The sequence below is a fragment of the Erpetoichthys calabaricus genome, chromosome 3 (genome assembly GCF_900747795.2).
Source record: "Erpetoichthys calabaricus chromosome 3, fErpCal1.3, whole genome shotgun sequence".
Classification (NCBI taxonomy): Eukaryota; Metazoa; Chordata; class Cladistia; order Polypteriformes; family Polypteridae; genus Erpetoichthys; species Erpetoichthys calabaricus.
Window position 1 is genome coordinate 111,268,486 of NC_041396.2, and position 23,797 is coordinate 111,292,282.

Genomic DNA, 23,797 nt, shown 5'->3' on the forward strand with positions numbered 1-23,797 from the left:
CATTTGTAATTCAAATGCAAATCATCCTGAGCATCTGGACAGAGAGGACAAACAGAGAGAAAGGGTCAGAATGTCACCGTAAATTAAATGCTTTCTTGAAAAATTGAGCTGTGAGTTTAAAGAATAATTTATGTGATTTGATCTAATAAATTTATCTTCAAAATATTTTTATTGTGCAAAATAAAAAATAAGAACTGAACAACAAATAAACAAACATACACTGCACATAACATTAAAAACATAAAAAAAAAATATAAGAAAATGAGACCGTAAACAGTTTTGTAGGTGGGGGTTATGGGGGATGAGATATGGTTATGTATTGCGAGAAGTGCCATCTTTGTCAGAAGGTAACAGAATGCCCTCTCCCCACCATGCACCATTTCATTTGTGACAAGAAACAAAATGCTTATTCCTGATGTCTTCAACCATGGTAAAAATTATATACAAAAATTTCTTCCAGTAAACTAATTTCTTTCAGTGTCTCGTTTCTACCTGTATACTGTGCACCACTACTTTGAACTCTGAAAATGATTATAGGGAAAGCCATTAGGAGAAACGCTGCGGAAGTTTAAATGGCTGAAAAAACAGAGATAGCGCATACAAAGATTTTGATAAGGCCTGTGAAGGGCTACCAGATGTTTTGTTGATTGTATTCTTTGTGATGTGTACTTTTATTTCTCATGTAAAATTTCCTTACTATGACATTTATCAGGCAAATAAATTACTTCATCTTATTATTCTGCCTGTGCCTCTGACAGCATTGTTACCTAACTAAATACTGCTCATTCTTATTACATACTAGCAAAATACCCATGCTTCGTAGCTGAGTAGTGTGTTAAAGAAGTTATGAAAAAGAAAAGGAAACATTTTAAAAATAACGTAACATGATTGTCAATGTAATTGTTGTAGGCTTATGTTAGTATTGGGAGTGAATTTGATGATTGTAAAGAGTTTAATTTATGATTATAAATGTTGTGTATGAGAAATGCACATTTTTAGGATGTAAGGATCTCTTTGTAAACGACGTTTGCAGTTCTGCCCTCGGGCTGTAAAATGACCAAGCTGTCTGCTGAGCTTACTCTTGAGTATGCAACGTACAGTTGGCCATGTGAGAAGCAATCTTGTGTCAAGTCAAAGCGGTTGAGCAGGGAATGAAAAGCAGAAGTCAGCACCAGGAAGACGTACATGAGCAGGTAATGAAGTCCAACAATGACAGCCTTGAAGCGATGGAGTAAAAGAAAAGGCAACAGTCATGAGGAGGGAGACGCGAGGAAGTAAGGAAACCCAACAATGTCAGCCTTGAAGCAGTGGAGTAAATGAAAAGGCAGGAGTCACCAGCAGGAAGGCGTGAAGGAAGACGAACAATAACAGGCTTGAAGCGGTGGAGTAAAGAAGAAGGGAGCAGTGAGCACGACGAACAGCTGAGGAAAGTAAGGAAGCGAGTGAGGAGGCACATGAGTGCAGATGTCGTTAATGTATATAGGCAGAGGGCCAACCACCTGGTAGGTGCATGAACAACGGCCGTGCGGAAAAAGGAAGGAGGACCAGGGGCAGCCCTTGTGCGTCTCTGCCATGAAATAAATCGTCTTTTAACCGAAATAAGGAATGAAACTGCCAAAAGGAGAGGTCAGTTCTGAAAGTTCCTTACGGCATAATGGTGAGAAACTCCAAAAAGAAGACGTTATTTTCGAAAGTTCGTTACGGGGCACGGCGTGAAATGAAACATACTTAACGTTTGTAAGTACAGCATAAAAGATGAGCATGGGAAATTTAGGCTTCCTACATATATTGGAAGTCGCAGAAATAGTGAGGAGGGGTTTCCCCTATCTATATATACAATTTAGGGGATACAACCCGTTTCCCCCACTTGTGTGTTGCAATAGGACATGAAACATACCTAACTTTTGTAAGTACAGTGCAAGAAATGAGCACGCAAAATTTCAGCTTCCCACCTATATGGAAAGTGGGAATATTAGTGATGAGTTTTATATGTATAAATATTCTGATAGGTTGAAGATAAAATGTACTCAATTTATGTCTTATACCATTTCTTCTAATGTTTTAACTTTCTCTTTTGACAAGTATAACAAGAGTTGGTACTTCATGTTATCCAAATGCCAGTTTAAGAATATGTTTTAAAACTATTTTGTTATTCTCTTTAGAATAAAGTAAAAGTGACAAATAGAAAAAACACTTAAACACATTCCAATGTATTAAGATAAGTTAAAAAAACTGCAGTATAAAAACATTGGGCAAAATGGTCTTTGAAAATAAAGTTATAAATGCCAAAGCATTTTTTCTTTTTATTTATAGTTTAGGCAAATGGCAGATCTTCATCTAATTAACCTGACTTTGCAGGGAAGAAAATTTTACTACATACTCAAACACAGCAGTTGTACCAATAGTAATCTGTGAAAATAACCAAAATTAAAATTACGTTAAGAGATATATATGAACACAGTATATTTTATAAAAATACTGATTTAAAATTTCCTTACCATGGGTAGATCTTTAAGAATCTGGATACCATCACCAGGTCCCATATGGACAATGTGGTTAAAATTTGTTGGGTTGGAAATTAGCTTATTTCTCATCTCTGGGTCTCTAAGCATTTCCCTTTTGGAGAAAACACATGAATAGGCAAAAAGATTTAATGCTTTTCAAAAACAATTAGTTTTTAATTTTTGTTTAAAAATGTATAATACTACATCTTGTTTTAAATGTAATATTGCAGATTCTTAATGGCAATGAAAATCTCCTGTATACAACCAACATAACGCTAACAGGTTATTTTACTCTTTTGACTGTTATAAGTAAAGCTATTTGAACTGGCATATATCATAATAACAATCATAATTAGTGAAAAAAGTTATAAAATACACCCACAACTTTAAAAGTCCAAAAAGGGAAACCTTGCTGATTACAATCAACACATTGCTGATATTTCTTAAATTTGTTTCACAATTTCACATCACAGAATATTTCATGTAAGTGGAAACTGTAAATCAAAGGCTACTGCCAGTATACTTAAAAGAAAAAGACACAAATCATTCCCGAAATGTATTAAGGATGTTATGCTTCAAATATACAGCACAAGTTACAGCATTTAGCAAAGGTGTACTTCTGACATGACTGTCTCCATTCTTGTTTTAAATTCAACACAAGGCAATGTAGTTTGGGAATTATGAAACAGCACATTGTGAGTACTGAGGTAAAATAGTGGTTATTGCTCCTAGTTGCCTCCATCTGTCAATATAACACTATATACTATGGTCCTCTGGATATCAAGCCAGTGATGAGAGGAGTGGTTTGTCTTTGTATATCTGTTAACATTTAAGATGAAACAAAACCAAGACGGAGGACAGTCAACTGTGACATTCCAACAGAAAAGATGATTGGCTAATGTAATATGATAGTTCTCCTTGTAGAGAAGACGGCAACTCAAAACAAAATACACCTAATGTTGAAAAATTCAGAGAGCGGATAGATAAGAAACAGGATAAGTCAGTAATAATGGCTACATAAGACTGAGATGTTAACAATTTCAATCAAACAATCTTTACATTGTGCAGTACAATACAGCATACACCAACACAAACAGTTTTTAATATTGTCTTTACTTTGAGAGAATGATGCTCAGGTGAGAACTCAGACTTGGCTGGTAAAAGGCCAATAAATAGGCAGCTTTAGAAACAGACAATTTTCAAAGGTGACAAAGTTTAAAAAGACACCAGCTGCCTGGTGGCAACCACCAAAGCAGCAGAACAATCTGGGTTCAGTAGATGTAGTATTTTGACTTTGAAGAAGTTTAAATTGACTTATATATAATTGTAGCACACCCCTAGTATTATCACTAATTCTAAAGTATTTTTTTTTCTTGCTTATTTTGACCAGGGTTATATTGACTAGGGTAGACATATTCACTAACACTTGTTGAATAATTCAAAACAACCATGGTGAATAAGGAGACTTGTGATTTAAAGTTTGGCGCTTGTGCTGAAGAAAAATACACAAAAGTAAAACATACCTCCTTTGCTGCATCCTCTCCTCCTCAGGCACTCTAAAGGAATAGCGCCTCTTATTGTTGATATTCCGAACCATCTGTTTTCTGCTATTATCAGATGTTTCAGGAACTACCAACTCATCTCCTTCTACATAAACGATAAATAAAGTTGCTTATAACGACGTTTCACAGTGTTTTATGTCCTTAAACTCACAAACAAATTGAACTAGTTGGCCTATGAAAAGACAAGATTTCTTGTCCAAACTGTAATGGTGCACAAAATTATGAAAATAGAGTCCTTAGTGTTAACTAAGTTATAATGGATGTAATATATTCCAGTTTTACCCACATCACTCACTATATTACACTTGACAGTGACACTAAACATTCTGGAATTGTAGAATGATACGGAGACCTAAAGATGCAACTTAGTTCTTCATAATAACAAAGTACTTCATAATAAGTTCTGTCAGAACATGCAACTCATGTGGTTTTACATCAAAGCTTAGCAATACTGACAAATGCTATGCAAAACACCTGGACAATCAACAAGTTAATTCAGACTTTTTTCTGTTGCTTCAAGCTGGTGAAAAGATTGAGAACTACAATGGGAATGCTTATGGCATTCCCTGTACAAGGTATTCACAAAGAGAACAGTGAGTGGTATTTTCTTGAACTGAGAATATGTTCATATTGGGTTTCCCAATTTGTGAATGCTGAGGAAAGCATAATTAGGTGGCCCTGTATCCATAATCAGTCCATGAATGTTCATTCCGGTTTTGATTATTTTGTGTGACCATTTGTCCAGAATTCAGATAAATGGTGATCTTCTACTTTCTTGATGGTGTGCAAGGTGGACTAGTATCAGAATGGTAATAAACGTATCACAGTGTTTAATAAGCTTTTGACAGCTTTAAGCAATTTAGATGGATGCTGTGCACTATAGGCACCCTTTACTGTACTGTATATGCAGTCTGTTCCACCAGCCCACTAATTAGGAACCTACTCTAGCACACAAAGCTGAATGTGCTATTATCAGTGCATCCTCTCCTTAAGGGACAGAATAACTTTATAGTGAAAAGTAACTGCTGGCAAATATGGATTGCCAACAGATATACGTTAGTCCTTTTTTTGTTCTTGACTAGGTAAATGCTACTTTTTACTTCACTGAGATGAATACTGCTCCCACTTGAGGAACACTTTCTGAAATAATGTTTCCCAACTCACTATTACGCATTATTTTTAAAATATTAAATTAGGTTATTCTTCAAAACATAGAAGAAAATGGACTAATATTCAAAATCTAGGAAAATCATAGGCATTCCAACAGGAAAACTATGTTTTGTCATATTTCTGTCTTAACTTTTAGTTTGTGAAGGCACAGACTGAAAAGGACAGTAGTATAGTTAATCATCTGCCTAGGCACAATTGCAAAGGTTTTATGCTTGAGGCAGTTGCTCTAAAATAATGTAAGGTATTTAAAACCTAACCAGCACATCAATATCCAAAGGACAAAACAAAACTTAAGCACTACAGTCCTACAAACTAAAATCTAAAAAGAAAACCCCCAAAAATATAAGGCAGAGTGTTATGAATGGTGAGAGTAAAACCATATGTCAGTAACTTGCGATAAGCAAGCACGTTTCACGTTTTATACTGTGTTATACTGTAAATTGGACTGCAAGTCACTACAGCACCTGGAACCACTGAGAATGAGTACAAGGCTAATACAATGGTTTCAGGTGTTTTTACATAGCAAGCAAAATTTCAAAAAGAGACCATACATATATTAACCATATTAAAGACCAAAGTGAAAGACTCTTGTACACTTTATAAATAAAGAGCCCTCACATTATTAATTGTTCGTAATGTTCTCTTAAACCAGGTTAATCCAGTTCAGGGTTGCTGGGGACCAGCACCTATCCCAGGACTACTAGGCCCAAGGTAGGAAACACTGTATACAAACACACACACAAATGCTATTCAGGATTGCTAATTAATCAAACCTACAGATTTTCACAAGCCTAAATTATGACAGGAAAATAATTACTACATAAGATAAGAAAAAGTAGAAGATGATGAAAACTTTCCTAAAGAAATACAATATGTTTTCATAAAATAAACAACAAAAAAATGAAAAAAAAAACGTATCAAGGGTTTCCATATCCAATCTTACCTGCCATTTTGTTCTTGAAATATATTAATCTAACAGTTTCCAGACCTAGCAGATTTAAGGAACCATCTGTATTCAAAGGACGCACCTGGAAGAAAACAATCAAGTTACAGATTTATAGTGTATAAAACATTTTTATTCTAGAATTTGTTTTTAATCTCTGTATTATTGCCATGATTTTAAAATTAGTGCAGGAAAAGTGCTAATACATTTGTGTCTCAACAAACAGAGCAATTATTTGGTCTACCTATCAGAGATTTTTAGCAGAATAGAAAAAAGTAATATTTGATAATGGGAACCAAAGTAAACATACAACACAACTTGTAATTTTTTTTAAAATATATTATGTGACAAGTATCCAACACATGCATTACCTATGTTAAAAGATAAGGAGGCAATTATTTGTTCACTAAAACAGCTATTGGTGTTACCTAATAATTAGACATAAGGTCATTTTACATTAAACAACTTTTTCAGAGATTTTCAGTTGTAGCCTTTATTTATCGATCTTAAGAGAGTTGGAGGCAGCTGGAGGCACGCTCCTGTGAAGGCCAGTCGCATAGTCTGCAAAACAAGTTTGAATTTGTCTTTAGTTGTAGAGCTAAGCTGTGTGTGCATGAGAGCTGACAACCAATGAATGCTCATCAGGAAGTATAATTCATACAACACAGTGATAAGGAGTCCGAGAGTGGGTTGTTTTGGACCTCACAAACAGAAGAGAAGCTCATCTTTCTGATGTCTTGCGTTTTACTTACCATGACAGAATGGAAAAAAGAAAAAAGGGCTGAGATAGCGGCTAAACTCATTGTACTTGTGAACCCCTTGTACAGTAGTGGATCTGTCAGGCAGAATGTTATTCACTGTTAGAAAAAGGGGCAAGCACAACTGAGCTGGAACACAATTGCTAATTGATATTGCTAGCAATTTTCATTTCTGTAAACTGACATGGCATAGTGATGATGTTCACAACTTTAGTTGGCAAGTAAGTCATACCTTTCAACTAGAAGATGCATAATGTAACACAGACTTTAGGTGACTGAAAACAACCAGACCTGGTAACAGCCAACCCTTTTGAATCTAAACATCACCATATACCTGACCTTTACCATAAGAGTAAAGTAGTCTAAAAAGTTTTCTAGAGTAAAGGAATTTCCAGATGAGATAAGAAAAAAGTTATTGAGATTTATCAATCAGTAAAGGGTTACAAAGCCGTTTCTAAATCTTTGGGACCCCACAGCACCACAGTGAGAGCCATAACCACTAAATAGAGAACATTTGGAACAGTGGTGAAAGGACAGCCTGCGAAAATTAACACAAGGGCACAGAGATGACTCATTCATAAAGTCACAGAGGATCCCAGAGGAACATGCAAAAAACAACAGGCCTCTGTAGCCTCAGTTAAGGTCTGTGTTCATGATTCCACAACAAGAAAGAGACTGAGAAAAAGGGATTTATGAGAGAATAGCAAGGAAGAAACTGCTGGTATTCAAGAGTAACATCAGTGCTTGCCTTGTATTTAAAAAGTAACACCTGGATGATCCCCAACCTTTTTAATGTTCCATGGACAAACAAGTCAAAAGTAGAGCTCTTTGGATGACACAGGTCCTAAAATGTCTGGCATAAAGCTAATGCAGCTCTCGACAGTATGAACATCATACCTACAATAAAACATGGGAGTGGTAATGTGAAGACATGTAGATGCTATGCTGCCTCATGACCAGGAAGACTTTTCATTATTGAAGGGAACCATGAATTCTATACTTTTCCAGGATATTCATAAGTAGAAATGTCCTGTCAGCTCTCCATGACCTGAAGCTGAAGCGTAATTAGTTTATAGTGCAGGACAATAACTAAAACCATAAATGCATGCTCACAAACTATGCGACTCTTTAATTCCACCCAGGGGGGTAAATGTTAACATTATTCAGTTATTGTCTGTTTTTACCTGCATTGTTATCACTCTTTAATTTAATATTGTTTTTTTTGTTTGTTTCTATCAGTATGCTGCTGCTGGAGTATGTGAATTTCCCCTTGGGATTAATAAAATATCTATCTATCTATCTATCTATCTATCTATCTATCTATCTATCTATCTATCTATCTATCTATCTATCTATCTATCTATCTATCTATCTATCTATCTATCTATCTATCTATCTATCTATCTATCTATCTATCTACAACTGAACAGCTAAGAAGGAACAAAATGAAACTTTTAGATTGGCCTAGTCAAAGTCCTGACTTGAACCCAAGAGAAATGCTGAGGTAGGACCAGAAACAACCAGTTCAGTCCGGTTCACATTCTTTAATGCTACCTTCTATCTAAAGGCCTGAAGCCATTAATTTTGTAAAATATGCAAAACAGGGGCTACTAGGAGGGAGTAATAATTTTTCTTAGCACTGTATTTAAGCTTTTACTTTTATCAGTAATAGATGGTGCTTTTCTTTATCACCTTCATAAGCTTGTCTACTTCAAGTTCATTTGTATTATTGTCTTGTAAAAGTAACCAAAATCTACACATTGAAATCAGAAAGTGGGGGGAGGGGGAGAATGACAAAGTACACAAAACTGTACCTTCTTCAAAGGAATTGTTTGGATCCACTCCATTGTGTTGACATCAAAAACATCAATGGCATTTTCACTGTAGACTGAAAGGTATGGTGCATTATAACCTAAAGAAAAATGATACAATTTAATTTAAATGAATACTAATTCTATCATGCAACACATATTTAAACTGGGACTTGACTATTTTATGAAAAAATACAAGCATAAACATGCTGGGTGGTACCCTAAGACCAAATTTCATCTTGCTTTTCTCTCCCGAACCATCAGAGAACAATGTAGCAGTTCAAGTTTATGTTACAAATCTCTTATCAGCTGCCTGAAAGTCAAGAAGTGCAACTAATAAAAAGAGCCAGTCTATTCACTTTAATGTGCTACAGTTTTTAATGTTAAAATGTAATCATTTCAGATTTCCTGAGATTCATAAACAAAAAACTATAATGTCAAACTGAAAATATTTACCATTTAATTATACATAAATGAAAATGAATCATTGTGTAAATATTCTCCATTCCCTACTGTAACTCACTTATACAAGCTCTAATTAAACAATTTTTTTTTGAACGTCAGCAATACCACACCTCATTAACAAATCATAATTCTGAAAACTAAAGCATATACTGCTGACAACCAAAGTCAAATTTATCATTTGGAATGGACCGATTAATAGAAAACTGTACTCAAAAATCCCTGTACATGGTCTGTTTTGACTAATATTTCAAAGTAACAGGTGAATACAGAAAAAACACCTTTTTATTCATCAAATTAACTAGCCTGACCTATAAGAAATGGGAACTGTTTGGCATAATTTCTCTATATTTTAGCAGTGACCAATGTAAAGATGTTTCATTTACTTGCTACTTACAATTACAAAAGATATGGACATAGAGAACAGTCTCCTAATCAAGTTGCCACTTAAAGTTCAGTAACTTAAAATTAACACTACAAGTACCATAGATACTCGCATATTAGTCGATCTCGCAGATAAGACGACTCTATTTTTATTTATTTTTTGATATTTTTATTAATTTTCATTGTAATCATTCCATACAAACAAATCAATTTATAACCCAACAAATTTGAAGACTAATCAAACCCCACCCCTGAGAAGGAGAGCTTAGCTAAAGGAAAATTGCTTTAGGCTTTTTAATAAGGCAACATTAAACAAAAGAAAGGGAGAAGTGAATATCTATGTAAATAAGAGATAGAGAAGGGAGCTAAATGCAATAATAGTTATTTCTCTTATTCTAAAATAATATTGATTAAATCCTGCCATGTTTTGAAAAAATGTTGTACAGATCCTCTAACTGAAAATTTGATTTTTTCCAATTTCAAATAATATAAAACATCGGTTTCCCACTGACTTATAAGAGGAGAATTAGGATTCTTCCAATTTAACAAAATAAGTCTGCGTGCCAAAAGTGTAGTGAATGCAATCACAGTTTGCTTGTCATTCTCTACTTCAAGTCCATCTGGAAGAACACCGAACACAGCTGTTAATGGGTTAGGAGGGATTGTGATACCAAGGCTGTCTGAGAGGCACTTAAAAATTTTTGTCCAAAATGATGTTAGTTTAGTGCAGGCCCAAAACATGTGACCCAGTGAGGCAGGGGCTTGGTTGCAGCGTTTGCAGGTTGGATCCTGCCCTGGAAACATTTTGGACAGTTTTAAGCGAGACAGATGGACTCGATATATAATTTTTAGTTGAATAATTCTATGCTTTGCGCATATAGAACTCGAGTGAATTGTCTGCTTTGCTACCTTCCACTCCTTTTCTGATATATTGATTAAGAGATCTTCTTCCCAATGTCCTCTTGGATCTTTGAAAGGTAGGGACTCTAACAAGATTTTATATATTGCGGAAATAGTGTTTGTTTCCTTGAAATTGAGCAGTATTTTTTCCAGCATTGTGGAGGGTGCAAGGTGGGGGATATCGGGCAATTTCTGTTTAACAAAATTTCTAATTTGAAGATAGTATTTTTTAAGCCGAAAATTATGAAATTTGTTATGACCCACGTATAAGTCGAGGGTAAAACTAATTATAAATAATTATAATTATGGCAATCGTTCGCATCTTCCGTTGGCGCTTGGGCACGGCCTCTGAAGCAGTAGCAGGAGCAGATTGATTTGGAGCCATAACAAAGGGCTTAACTATGCACAAAGACAAACACAAAAGAGCACAAAAGTTAACTCTTTACACAGCGAAACACGTTGATGCTGAATGAGCGAGACGAGGCTTCCTGATTAATGCAGCGGAATCGAATTTGGAGCTCCATCGCTGAGCCAATCAGCACACAGGAACTTAACTGCTTGCTCTAATTGGGTAGCTTCTCAGCCATCCGCCTGATTTCATTGTATGAAATCAACTGGACAAACCTACTGAGGAAGCATGTACCAGAAGTAAAAAGACCCATTGCTGGCTTATAATTATTAAATTGTGTTGCCCAGCGGATAAGTCGACCCTGTTTTTTTGAATGAATTTTAAGGCATAAATTTTTCAACTAATACGCGAGAATCTATGGTAATTGTACAAAATCACATAGCCTTTTTAGAAACACTTCCAATAGCCTGCCTAAAATTCGCGCTTATGTTACTTCCTTTATTAAAACTCTTTTTCTTTACATTGCTATTGTCCTTGATTCCATTAAAGTGGGTTTGTTTCTCATCTTTGAAAGATGTCATATTTATATTGTAACACTTTCAAGAATTTAGATCAATGCTATACGTAATTCTCTTGTCATACATTTTATAAAAACTATGGCCTCATAGCATCTGTTTAATTTAATTAACTACACCATATTTGAAAGATTCAGTCGGAATTTTACGCGTGTCATAAAAATAAATCTTAATGCAAGTTGTTAATGACCCTCTAATATCTTCAGATGCTGTAAACTTTATAGTGATTAATCTTTTTAGAATTAAGTACTGCTTTTGCTACAAGTGACCATACAATTTTATTACAAAGGATGACAATAATGCTGGTCTGTCAAGCATTATTTTTATGTTCCCTGCATATCATCCTCACATATTATTCTCCTTATGTGTTAGTACTGGACAAGATAATGTTAACACAAAATATTAATTTTTACTTCTATGCTGTTAGGGATGGGAGAGGAAGGATGAGGAGAATTTCAAGTACTCACTTATATTTTGTTTTTGTTCAATTGTCTTACCACTATCATTGGCAATCACTATCATTTTATTCTTAACTAAAATACATTTCTGCTTTTATATAACCTTAAAACAAAATATCAAAAAATTAGGCACAGTATATACCTGCCTGTTCACTGAAGTGCACTGGTTTATGACATTAAAGGATTGAATTATATGGTAAAGTAAATTAAAGTGTTAATGCAACCACCTCAAAGCTGCCATAGGGTTTTTATAAGACACTCATTTGCACATACATGACTATGGGTGAGAAAGATGTTTCACTCTATCTTCCATGTCAAAACCCGGGCTGGAAGCAGCGATATTAAAACATTAATCATTTTCCTTTGTAACATCTCAGATGTTTGCAGATTCATAAGACCCTATACAACAGTAGTGACAAGGCTACAATAAATTCCAGGGACTAGTTTATATGCACTCTACCAGGGCCAGACTGGGAAGCTTATTCAGGCCGAGAATCCCAAGTCTAACCCAGACCACACAATCCACATCAGTTTTTTTGTACAGGCACAGACTCAAAAAACCAAACACCATTACCGTAGATACTCGCGTATTAGTCGATCTTGCAGATAAGTCGAGTGTATTTTTTAAGCCAAAAATTACGAAATTTGTTATGATCCGCGTATAAGTCGAGGGTAAAACTAATTATAAATAATTATAATTATGGCCATCGTTCGCATCTTCCGTTGGCGCTTGGGCACAGCCTCTGAAGCAGTAGCAGGAGCAGATTGATTTGGAGCCATAACGAAGGACTTAACTATGCACAAAGATAAACACAAAAGAGCACAAAAGTTAACTCTTTACACAGCGAAACACGTTGATGCTGAATGAGCGAGACGAGACTTCCTGGTTAATGCAGCGGAATCGAATTTGGCGCTCCGTCGCTGAGCCAATCAGCACACAGGAACTTAACTGCTTGCTCTAATTGGGTAGCCTCTCAGCCATCCGCCAATAGCATCCCTTGTATGAAATCAACTGGATAAACCTACTGAGGAAGCATGTACCAGAAGTAAAAAGACCCATTGCTGGCTTATAATTATTAAATTGTGTTGCCCAGCGGATAAGTCGACCCTGTTTTTTTGAATGAATTTTAAGGCATAAATTTTTCGACTAATACGCGAGTATCTACGGTATGTCTTAGAATTTTTTATGAATGAGGACACAGTAGATTCAGCTTTTACATATACATTTCACTCTTAAATATTTGTCTCAAGAAAACCTCTATAGTAAAGTGTGGAACAACATTTCATAAATGTAAACATTTTATAAATAAATAAACTATGTAGTTCTATAATATTTATATCAAAACAAATGTGCAAAAAGCACTGAACCACAAAAAGTAGTTGTCAGTGGAATCCGCAGTGCATAGATTATGTTTGAAATTTCAATTGTGAGTCTGGAATCTACACAGCCGCTGTCAGTGTCTGGATGATAATGCTGAATACTCTTCCATAAAGTTTGAAGTGTTGGTCAAAAAAAAAAAAAAAAACACTTTGAATTTCTTCAATAGACAAAAGACTCAAAAAATGTCTCAGTACCACAGAATTCTGTCAAGCATTTTTTAAAGAACACATTTAGTAAACAAAAAACTATGAAACATTCAGTGTAGCCTATTCAGTCACTCTCATCATAGCTCTAAGGTTTAACTGTCAGAGCATGAGAGACACACTTTAAAAATATTAAAATCAAGTAAAAAAAAAAAAAAAGACACATTCATTAACAAACATCATGAAATAAAGAACAACAGGTACATTTAAAAATACAAACCATTCCATTCACAATCGTTGTTTCATTAATAAAAAAATAAAATAAAACATTTTGTGTAGCCTATTCAGTCAGGGAAAAAGGAAAAAAAAACATTAAAAATGTGATCATATGCTACACTTCATTAAAATTTGAAACAAAAAATAAAACAAAATAAATACACAGTAACAAATACCCAAACCCATGCAATATCCAAATATAATTCAAAGTATATTATAAACTTTTAAACAATCTTCAAATATAACTTTAATCACAAAAGCACCAGACGTACGAACCTCTCATCACAACGCTCCTGTTTAACTGTCAGAGTGCAAGACGCACATAAAGTCAAAACTTGACTTGAACAAAAACAAGAAACCATCCAACCAGAAACCAGAAAAGAAATCCTACAACATTAAACCAAAAGGATTTGTGCCTACTACAGAGCAATAATGCCTGCTTGTTTTCCATTATAATGACATTATATAACTTCACCATTTGTTTATTTCACTGGTTGCTCTGAATGCCACGCCAGGCCAGGGAGCAGGCCACCAGGAAAGCTCCCGCTGATTGTAAACATCAGTCTGGCTCTGCTCTCTACTAGAATGCAGAGTTTAAGCAAATACAGTACTTTTATTCTTCTCTTCCAAATATATCAACTCATAGGCTTATTAGGTGGTGATCTGAAATTATATCTTTACCCAGCAATGGAACTGATTGTACTACTCTTTCCAAGTCTGCCCTAATAATTCAAGAAGGAAAAAATGTGTGAAAGTATTTTCACCTAGGCTCACGGAGAATTTTTATTTTCCTTTCCACTGCATCATAATTATTCATGAACTGACTAATAAGATGCTGTCAACCATGCACTTGTACCATTATAAAGCAATTATACGCTATGATCATGCTCCACATATCTCTTATATATATTTCTCTTCTGGTTCATCCTGCTTCAACTTCAAAACCGGTCCCGCCCACACGCAGCCGACACGGCATTTCTCAATTTCTATTCATCCTCTTCCATGTCATGCACTATACTGGCCTGCTGAGCGTAATACATCCAACAAGTACTCGAGGTGCTGCCACAACGGTAAATTAGCTTTACCACCTTTGCAGAAGCCACCTTTGTCTTTACAACAGCTTCTTACACAGCAAACATCAGAAGCTAAAAATTATCGTGAACAGATTCGAGAATACAACTCTTCTCTAGCACTTGCTTCCATGGGTGCACAGATAACCCAACGTCCTGGCCATGGACCATACTGTTTTAAAATTCACAAGCAAATTTATCACCAAATCTCTCCACTATACGCTAACACTTCTACCTCTTCAGGATATGGACAGTTGTATGTTTTTGACACAGCGCAAGCTACTGAAGTACGCTTACAAAATAAAGCAAACTCTGCATACAGCGAAAATGTACTTCTCCAGCTAGATTCCATGCTCAGAACCATCAACCCCATCGCTAAATCATACAAACACATGCATGAAATCGCTCAGTCCAATCCAAAAGCATCTGTACGAATGGTTTTCAAGGAAAACCCTAGGCAGGATTTACGATACAATGCTCCGACATGTCACACCGATGTTGCAGTGATATTCATCAGAGAAGATGGTGAAACGCCTGCTGAAAGGGACTTTTGCATCTATCCCATAGGCAACTCCTGTAAACAGATTTCCACGCTCAATATGAATTGTGATCCTATGATTTACCCACTTTAATTCCCTTACGGAGACATTGGCTGGCACACAGATTTACAACATGTTCCCGATAAAAGAACCGCCAAGTGAATAAGGCTTACTCAATGCCAATTTTACGCATACAGATTAGCAATGAGGAACACATTTAGTATTTTGCACTCCAGTGGCAAACTATTCTAACAGTACGTCGTAGATGCGTATGTTAAAACAGAGAGAGCGCGTCTCAACTATCTCAGATTACATCAACAAGATCTGCGGGTGGAACAATACAAAGGACTATCTGATGCACTGCAAGCAAACGCTGAAAATAACAACGTACGTGTAGGCAAAATGATGATATTACCGTCCACATTTTCAGGAAGTCCAAGATACATGCAACAAAACAATCAGGATGCCATGGCCATAGTACGTAAATTCAGAAAGCCTGATTTATTTATCACTTTCACATGTAATCCTGCTTGACCGGAAATTCTACATGCACACTGTGTCTTTCAAGAAGTATTTATTTCTTCTTGATTTCTGAATTCCTTTCTCACCGTTTTCCATTCCTATTCTTACACCGCCATATGCTACGGCGGGCGTTGGCTAGTATAGCATTAATAGGTCAATATTTCTGAAGTGGCTCCTGGCATTTTAATGCATTTCTATTTTTAGATTACTGTTCTGTTAAATTTATACCTTTGGAAATAGGCTTCTTTATTGAAGTCTACTCTACTTTGGGAATTTAATGAGCTTTTCTGTGGGTCTCCCTCAAGACATGCCTGAGGGGCTTGCCTGCATTTAAAAGAAAGCAACATACAATGAAAATGCAACAAACGTTATTAAATAAAAGAGGTAGTTAGAAATTATGTAAGAAACTTGCTTGCTTCATCTGCTGCAGACTGTAAAATGGAGAGATGTTTGGCACTATGAAAACTTAGAGCTCCCTTAAAACAAAGGTACTAACAATTGAATTCTGGCATGAATCAAATATTTCCCAACCCACATCAACATGAGTAACTATAGAAAGGTGACAATGAGTAGAAAGACACTGTCTGAAGAATGCATGCTTTCTCTAGCCTCTCTTGACCATTTCCTTTTGGCTTTATATTTGACTATTTTTATTTTCTGTATTCCATCTCTTTTTAGTACATACTCAGAGGCCTTGGGCATCTCTGCACACCTTCACTCTCCAATTTCCTTTTACAGCAATCCCCAATGATTCACTATTTCTGAATGATTACACTGTTGCAGTTACTTTTGTTACATTGCTAACTGACTGCCTAAGATTGCTACACATAGCCATTACATTGTTCATTCCATTACTAAACCCACAAACCAGATTATGGTTGAGCCTATGCAGGTAGCATCATGCACAACCAAACCTCAAACTACACCAATCCATCACAACAACTGTATACAGTAATCCCTCCTCCATCGCGGGGGTTGCGTTCCAGAGCCACCCGCGAAATAAGAAAATCCGCGAAGTAGAAACCATATGTTTATATGGTTATTTTTATATTGTCATGCTTGGGTCACAGATTTGCGCAGAACACAGGAGGTTGTAGAGAGACAGGAACGTTATTCAAACACTGCAAACAAACATTTGTCTCTTTTTCAAAAGTTTAAACTGTGCTCCATGACAAGACAGAGATGACAGTTCTGTCTCACAATTAAAAGAATGCAAACATATCTTCCTCTTCAAGTCGGAAGCAGATGTCAGAGAGATAGAGAAAAAAAGCAAACAAATCAATAGGGCTGTTTAGCTTTTAAGTATGCGAAGCACCGCGGCACAAAGCTGTTGAAGGCGGCAGCTCACACCCCCTCCGTCAGGAGCAGAGAGAGAGAGAGAGAGAGAGACAGAGAAAAACAAACAAGCACAAATCAATACGTGCCCTTCGAGCTTTTAAGTATGCGAAGCACTGTGCAGCATGTCGCTTCAGGAAGCAGCTTGCACAGAAGGGAACAACGTGAAGATAATCTTTCAGCATTTTTAGACGAGCGTCCGTATCGTCTAGGTTTGCGAACAGCCCCCTGCTCAATCCCCCTACGTCAGGATCAAAGAAAGTCAGCGCAAGAGAGAGACGGAGAAAAGTAAGTTGGGTAGCTTCTCAGCCATCTGCCAATAGCGTCCCTTGTATGAAATCAACTGGGCAAACCAACTGAGGAAGCATGTACCAGAAATTAAAATATCCATTGTCCGCAGAAATCCGCGAACCAGCAAAAAATCCGCGATATATATTTAAATATGCTTACATATAAAATCCGCGATGGAGTGAAGCCGCGAAAGGCGAAGAGCGATATAGCGAGGGATTACTGTACTGTTCAAAAGTTTAATGTTATTGAAAAGGTATAAAATGGCTGTGTCATTGGCTGTACTGTGGCGGGTTAAAAAAAGTTATCACTCTGTTAGGTGAATGTATGTTCAGTTACTCTATTCAGTTTCTACATCCCCGTTAAAGCAACTATATATATCAACTTAGCTTTATTATTTTGCATACAGTTAATGTAACCTATTCCTCTTTATATATAATTAAAATATACCACAGTTCAGAAATGTGTTCCAGAAAAATGTTTTTATGTATCAACTGATCCCTCTGTTTGTGTACTCCGATGATAATGAACAACTGATATTTCATTTCAGGTTGCAATGAATTATAGCTGTTCCTCTGTGAATGTCACAGTACCCTGACTACTGAAAGCTGTGTTATACTTCATTAATTTACCTTTCACTTGGAAAGAGCAGGCTATGTATGAATATTTAAATGAAATGCTAAACAAAATTGAGGTGTCTATCTATTTAGCTTCACAGCTTTGAAAGCAAATTTTAAAATAATGATGTTCTTTAAAGTCCATACTATTACACAGTTATGATGGTTCAAGAAGTCATAACTTTAAAATGAGGTTTGGATTTTCAATGAGAAAAGAATTTACCAAGTGGCAAAAAATAAAATACCAAGATGTCAGTTGTACTAGCTGTGAAGGTTCTTTGTGAGAACTAACACAATTCCAATGGCAAATACTGCCCATTAAAATTTTCCAGTATGCAAACCACCACTCATTTACCAAATACAAGGTTCAAGTAACAAGCAGCAGTGATCCTAAAACCTTTACTAATGTAATATAAGACAATTCAAATAATTATTTCTACACTCCAATTCTGGAGTCTCTTCATTGGCACTTACAACATAAAACTTGGGCAGCAAGGTTATTATAGTTTTGCCTTTTTATATTAGTTTTTATTTCTGTATTTTTTCTGACCTTACTTGGAAACTCAGTTTAGTTTTAGTTTTCCTTCATCGTGTACTTTTAGTTTAGTTTTTATTTTACAAAGATATTTCTATTTTATTTTTATATATATTAGTTTCAGTTTTAGTTTTAGTAATTATAGTATGGTTAAAGAGCTACTATGGAGTTTAGTTTTTGTGTCACAATGAGACAGAACTGTACACTTAACGGGTTTGGATATAACAGGAATTTAATGTTAGTGGAAGCTTGCTACACTACCCAACACACTTTACTATTTGGTTTTGTTTTTGTCTGAAAAACAAGCATAATAAAACTAGGTACTGAATATGAACAATTTTACACAATTTTATAATTTTTAAAATATTTTCTATGTCATTTGTGCTGAACAAATCTGCGCTGACTGTTGGCACTTTTTTTCTTTTCCTTTTATTGCCCAGAATGGACCAATTTGTAATGAACTTTAGGTGAATTTTAAGGTGTGAGGGTTTTTTTACTCTAAATATCTACAACACACAACATATCCTGCTCTGACGACAATGTGCTTATAATGAATACCTTCAATATTTAATTAAAAAATCTCAAACACTGGGCTTTGTTATTTTCTACCAGCCATATTGATCTCTGATTCCATCTCAGGCACAAACAATTTATAGACAGAATTTTGCACCTACAGGCCTGGAAAGATATAAAAAAAATAAGAAAAGAGATTCTACTGTGTTTTGACAGGTGTGACCATGAAAATCACGGGGGTTAAGGAAGAACAAGACTCTTAGGGTTGGATTAGTGAGCAGACCCCACCTAGCTGTATTGAGGGAAATAAAGAAAAACAAGCATGTGGTGTGAAGGTTAGGGGCAGTGAGACTTGAATAGCCCATGCATAGGATGAGCAGAGCAAGAGTAGGTAATAGGAGTACGGACAGGTACAAAATGACAGAGACAGCATCTGAGATTAAGAACAATTTATGCATTATCTAAACCTGTTTATCCAGAGCATGATCACAGTAACTTGGAGCATACCCCAGCAGGTCTGGATGCAAGGCAGGAAAAATCCCTGATATGCAATATGTATGATATGGCTGATGTTAACAGCAAAAAGAATATGACATTTCAGCTATCTGATTTGAGAGAGAGAGAGAAACATTGAACAAATGGGGACAGATATTTTAAAGCATAATTCTGCTACTGGGTTATTTTCACAATATCAGGTATTTTGAGCTGTGAATATGAACTAAAAAAGATACATTAATAAATATAGAATAGAAACAAATTAGTATGTTTAGCTTTTCACCACTTGGCACACTCTCTTCCCCCACCTACCTGTAATTCAGCAGAGACATTGCCAACTCAGGAATTTTACAAGGTTTGTATAGCTTCATTGTAAAATGATGTTTTTAAAGCAAAAGTGATTGGTCAGCAACAATATGCTGATCTTGTATCATGACCTAGTCAGTGTCTTGATCAGTGTTTTCAAAAATCGGGAGTGGTCTCCCCTAGACATTCTCGTGTACTCAGATATGGGGATGGATATTTGAGGAGTAAACCACAAGACAATGATTATATTATGTACATTAAATATCCATCAACAACAAATCAAATTAATAATATATTGAACAATTATTATAAAAGTTAAGTTGAATAAATCGGACTCCGCAGCTGCATGAATAAAAAAAAAAATCAAGTATGTGTTCAGGTAAAATACCGCTTCTGGTTAATGGATTTAGCCCAAAAGTTAATACTGATCTACAGTTTTGATGTAACAGCCACATGCTGAATTTCATCCATCTATCTAGTTGCATTTTTGAGATATCGTGTTTATACACACACACACACATAATTCCAAAAAACTGTATTTTCGGACTCGGGGAGTTCTAAAACACCAAGATTCATCAAAATGTCGAGGTCGATTTTTTTTTCATGATTACTATACTTTCTCTATCATTCGTATACTTCATATGCGAAGTGGCAGGTGAATTACTGTCAACAAAAAGCAGGCACCTGACAAATAAACTGAAATGTTACTCATTCGTGGGTTTTCTGTCCATAAGGTAAAGTTTTTGTTGAGCAGCACATTCCAGTTTCAGGCATTTGAATTACATCTTGAAATACAAGTGCAAAGAAAGGCACATAAATTTGCTTTCTATTCCAGCTTGCTCTGTCACCACAAATGCTGTGTGAACACCCGCCCTCCGTCACCAGCCGCCATTCACTGGATGAATATGTGCGGGCGGCTTATGGTGGATGGCTTTCAGTTTTAGACTTAAATGTTATAAAGGTTAAAAACTAATAGCAAGAAAATGAATTATGTTCGGTAAATTATTATTTTATTTCAGTTAATCTTTCCAGCTACTTTAATAGTTTCGTTTAGTTTTAGTTTTTCATTTCAGTTTTGTTAATTATTTTATTTCAGTTTACAAAAATGTTTTTTTAATAATAGTTTCAGTTTTGATTTTAGTTTTCATTAACTATAAAAACCTTGGTGTGCAGTATACCATGACCATAAAATAGAAATCTTTCTAAAACTCTAAGGGTAAACAAAGTTACTGATACGTGTAGAACCTTTCCATAGAGTGCCACTAAAGTTAGGAATGATCTGTCTGTCAATGAGATTGGTGCTTTCTTTGACTCAGCATTGATAACACACCTGAGAGCCCAATACACCTGGCAGACTCACTGAAGTTACTATATAGGTTATGCTTCCTGTCTATTAAAGGTTTGACTATGCTGGGTTAGGACAATCCTTTTGGTTAACGCTGACTGCAGCCTTTCTTTCAAATCACTTTCGTCATCACATGTCAAGCTATACTACTAACATCTCACTCAGTCAGAAAGCTACAACATTCAGTCTTCATTCTCATAAAGCTAGCTACACAAACCTCCGTGATGTGGGTGATACTTTTACTGATTAAATAGCTTGCAACTAGTCATCCAAGTGAAATCAGATATTTCTCAGAAAATTTGAAAATATGTATATCAGCTGCCAGAGGTATTACACACAAAATGCTGTGGCATCAAAATAGCAAAGCTACAGAATTATAAAACTTTAAATACAAATATGGTTGGGGTATGGTTGGTGGCAACAGCAGTAACCCAGAATCCAGAGAGGGATGAATCCCAGAGTTTTTTGCAAATGGAAATATTGTCTTAAGGGTGCTTAGCAACTCTGTTCACCAGTATGCAACACTAGCACAGACGTGTGTCAGTCATTGTCATGGTAGTGGAGTAAAGGGGCAAATAGCTCGTAAGTAAGCTTCTGTAAATGTAAATGCCCTCTTATTCCACAAGATTATAAACTTTTTGTAAGATTCTGGAAAATTTTTATTTTCAGAAGACTGACAAAGTTTACCTAACTCCCCTACAATTCACCTGCGTTGAAGACATTTTAGTATTATACACTTTGCTGGAATGCAAGAATATCAGAGTATACTTTGCAGTGGAACACTAGTTCCCTGATACTGTAATTTAAGCCTGCTCTGTTGCCAGAGGTTAGGAATGCCATGGACCAGTACCAAAAATATTCGGGCCAAAAACTTCACTGTCAGTGGGAATTTATGACCTGCAAAACCATTACTGGATGGCAGAAACTGAAGGCAAAGTCATCCTTGATCTTCTCAGAGTGCCCTAAATGGTCTAACAACCATAAATAGGACACTAAAATAAAATGTGCTTTATAACATTATGGTAATAGAAAAGTGGAACATCACTAATATAAATATAAAACATCTGTCAAGAAAATAGGAGTTGTTTGATGGATCCTTTTTTCAAAACTTCTTTGTGTAGTTGTAGGGATTTTGGTGAGGTGTGGTGTGGTGTAGGACTTGCAGTATTAATAGTAATGTCAGTAATTCTATTTTAAAGTTTATATGCAGTAATTGTTGATGGTGGTGATTAACTAAGCACAAATAGTAATAGGCAATGACAAGAAAAGTTAAAAAACTTGAACAGTCATGTGATAAGTAAACTTACATGAAGCTATGGGAACTGCTGGCCACATTAGTTCCTGTTGCCTTGATCGCCGACCTTGACAGTCCACATATATGCCTATACTGCTGAAACACAGCAGATACTCCTTGTTGGAGATTTCCACTGCACATATGGCATCCATCCCTTGTTGTGTGATGAAGGAAAGCGTGTGATCATCAAAATGCAGTAGGCTGATTGCGTTTACTTCACCATGCAGGCTGTACTTCATGAATCCCGACTGGTAGCCAACACAGAGGCGCTCACTATAAATGGCCATCCACTGGACATTGCCTGGAACCTGAATGTCTTTGATCTTTTTATGGCGAGTTTTGCTCTGGTTCAGTTCATAACATATCACTTGTCTCTTCATTGCCACACATAGGCACGTCATTGTTCCATGCCTGACCTGCCCAGATATAATAGTCTGGCAGCCTTTTGTTTCTGCCAGTTTATAAAATTCTGCTTCTCGACCATCTAAGGCAGATATGGGATACAGTCGAACATGTCGGTTTCTCCCTGATATCACTGCTATTAGCTGTTCACTTGGGATTAGCTCAATCTGGTGGACTTTTTTGTTATCACCCACTCGTATAATCTCTGTTGAGAAAAAAGAAATGTAAATTAGAGTGATTTTAGCAAGTAATAATTCTTTATTTTTTAAAGAATAAATATTTGGAATTAAATGAAAACAAAAATAATACCATTAAATGTGAAAACATTTAAAATTACTTGCATTTTAAAGGTATCCTTGTATGATTTTCATGGTGTTGTTGTTATAGTGTTTATAAAATAAACTTTAAAGTATATTAATGAATTGGAGTACACTAAAGTGGTATCAGGCACTGTAAAAAGAAGGCAGCTAGTTCACAATATTTTTTATTGTGACAAACTTCTGTCCAACATGACTTCTTCTTTGGTTTTAATGCTATTAAAAAAAAAACTGCATGACTATTCATAGCATAATGCAGGACTGGCCAAATAAATAAAAGGACTGTGATCCCGACGGTGAAGATAAGAACCGGCAGTTGAAACAGACTCCATTGAAATTATCAATCAGTAGATATATGATCTGTTACCATCTTTGTAAAAGTGATTCCACTTTAGAATTTTTTTCAATTTGTGTTGCTGTATAAAATATAATCTTTAATGTATTTAAATGCAATTTGTTTTGGCAATTCAAAAGAATAAATATATTACAATGTCAAAGCAGAAAATAATATGAATAGCTCCTACCAAATTATTTATAAAAAAA

At 35.7% G+C, this 23,797-nt stretch overlaps 1 protein-coding gene across 5 annotated transcripts in view; it reads right to left on the reverse strand.

The window, feature by feature from the left end:
- Window positions 1-23,797, reverse strand: part of LOC114648307 (serine/threonine-protein kinase MRCK alpha-like) — a 571,032-nt gene that overhangs the window by 23,417 nt on the left and 523,818 nt on the right. For all 5 annotated transcript variants that reach the window (XM_028797282.2, XM_051925532.1, XM_028797279.2 and 2 more), the window contains 5 exons: window positions 22,549-23,142; window positions 8,752-8,849; window positions 6,180-6,264; window positions 4,028-4,151; window positions 2,499-2,616 (listed from right to left, as the gene is read on the reverse strand). In XM_028797282.2, coding sequence (XP_028653115.1) covers window positions 2,499-2,616; window positions 4,028-4,151; window positions 6,180-6,264; window positions 8,752-8,849; window positions 22,549-23,142 — 1,019 coding nt within the window. The remainder of the gene's footprint in view (window positions 1-2,498; window positions 2,617-4,027; window positions 4,152-6,179; window positions 6,265-8,751; window positions 8,850-22,548; window positions 23,143-23,797) is intronic.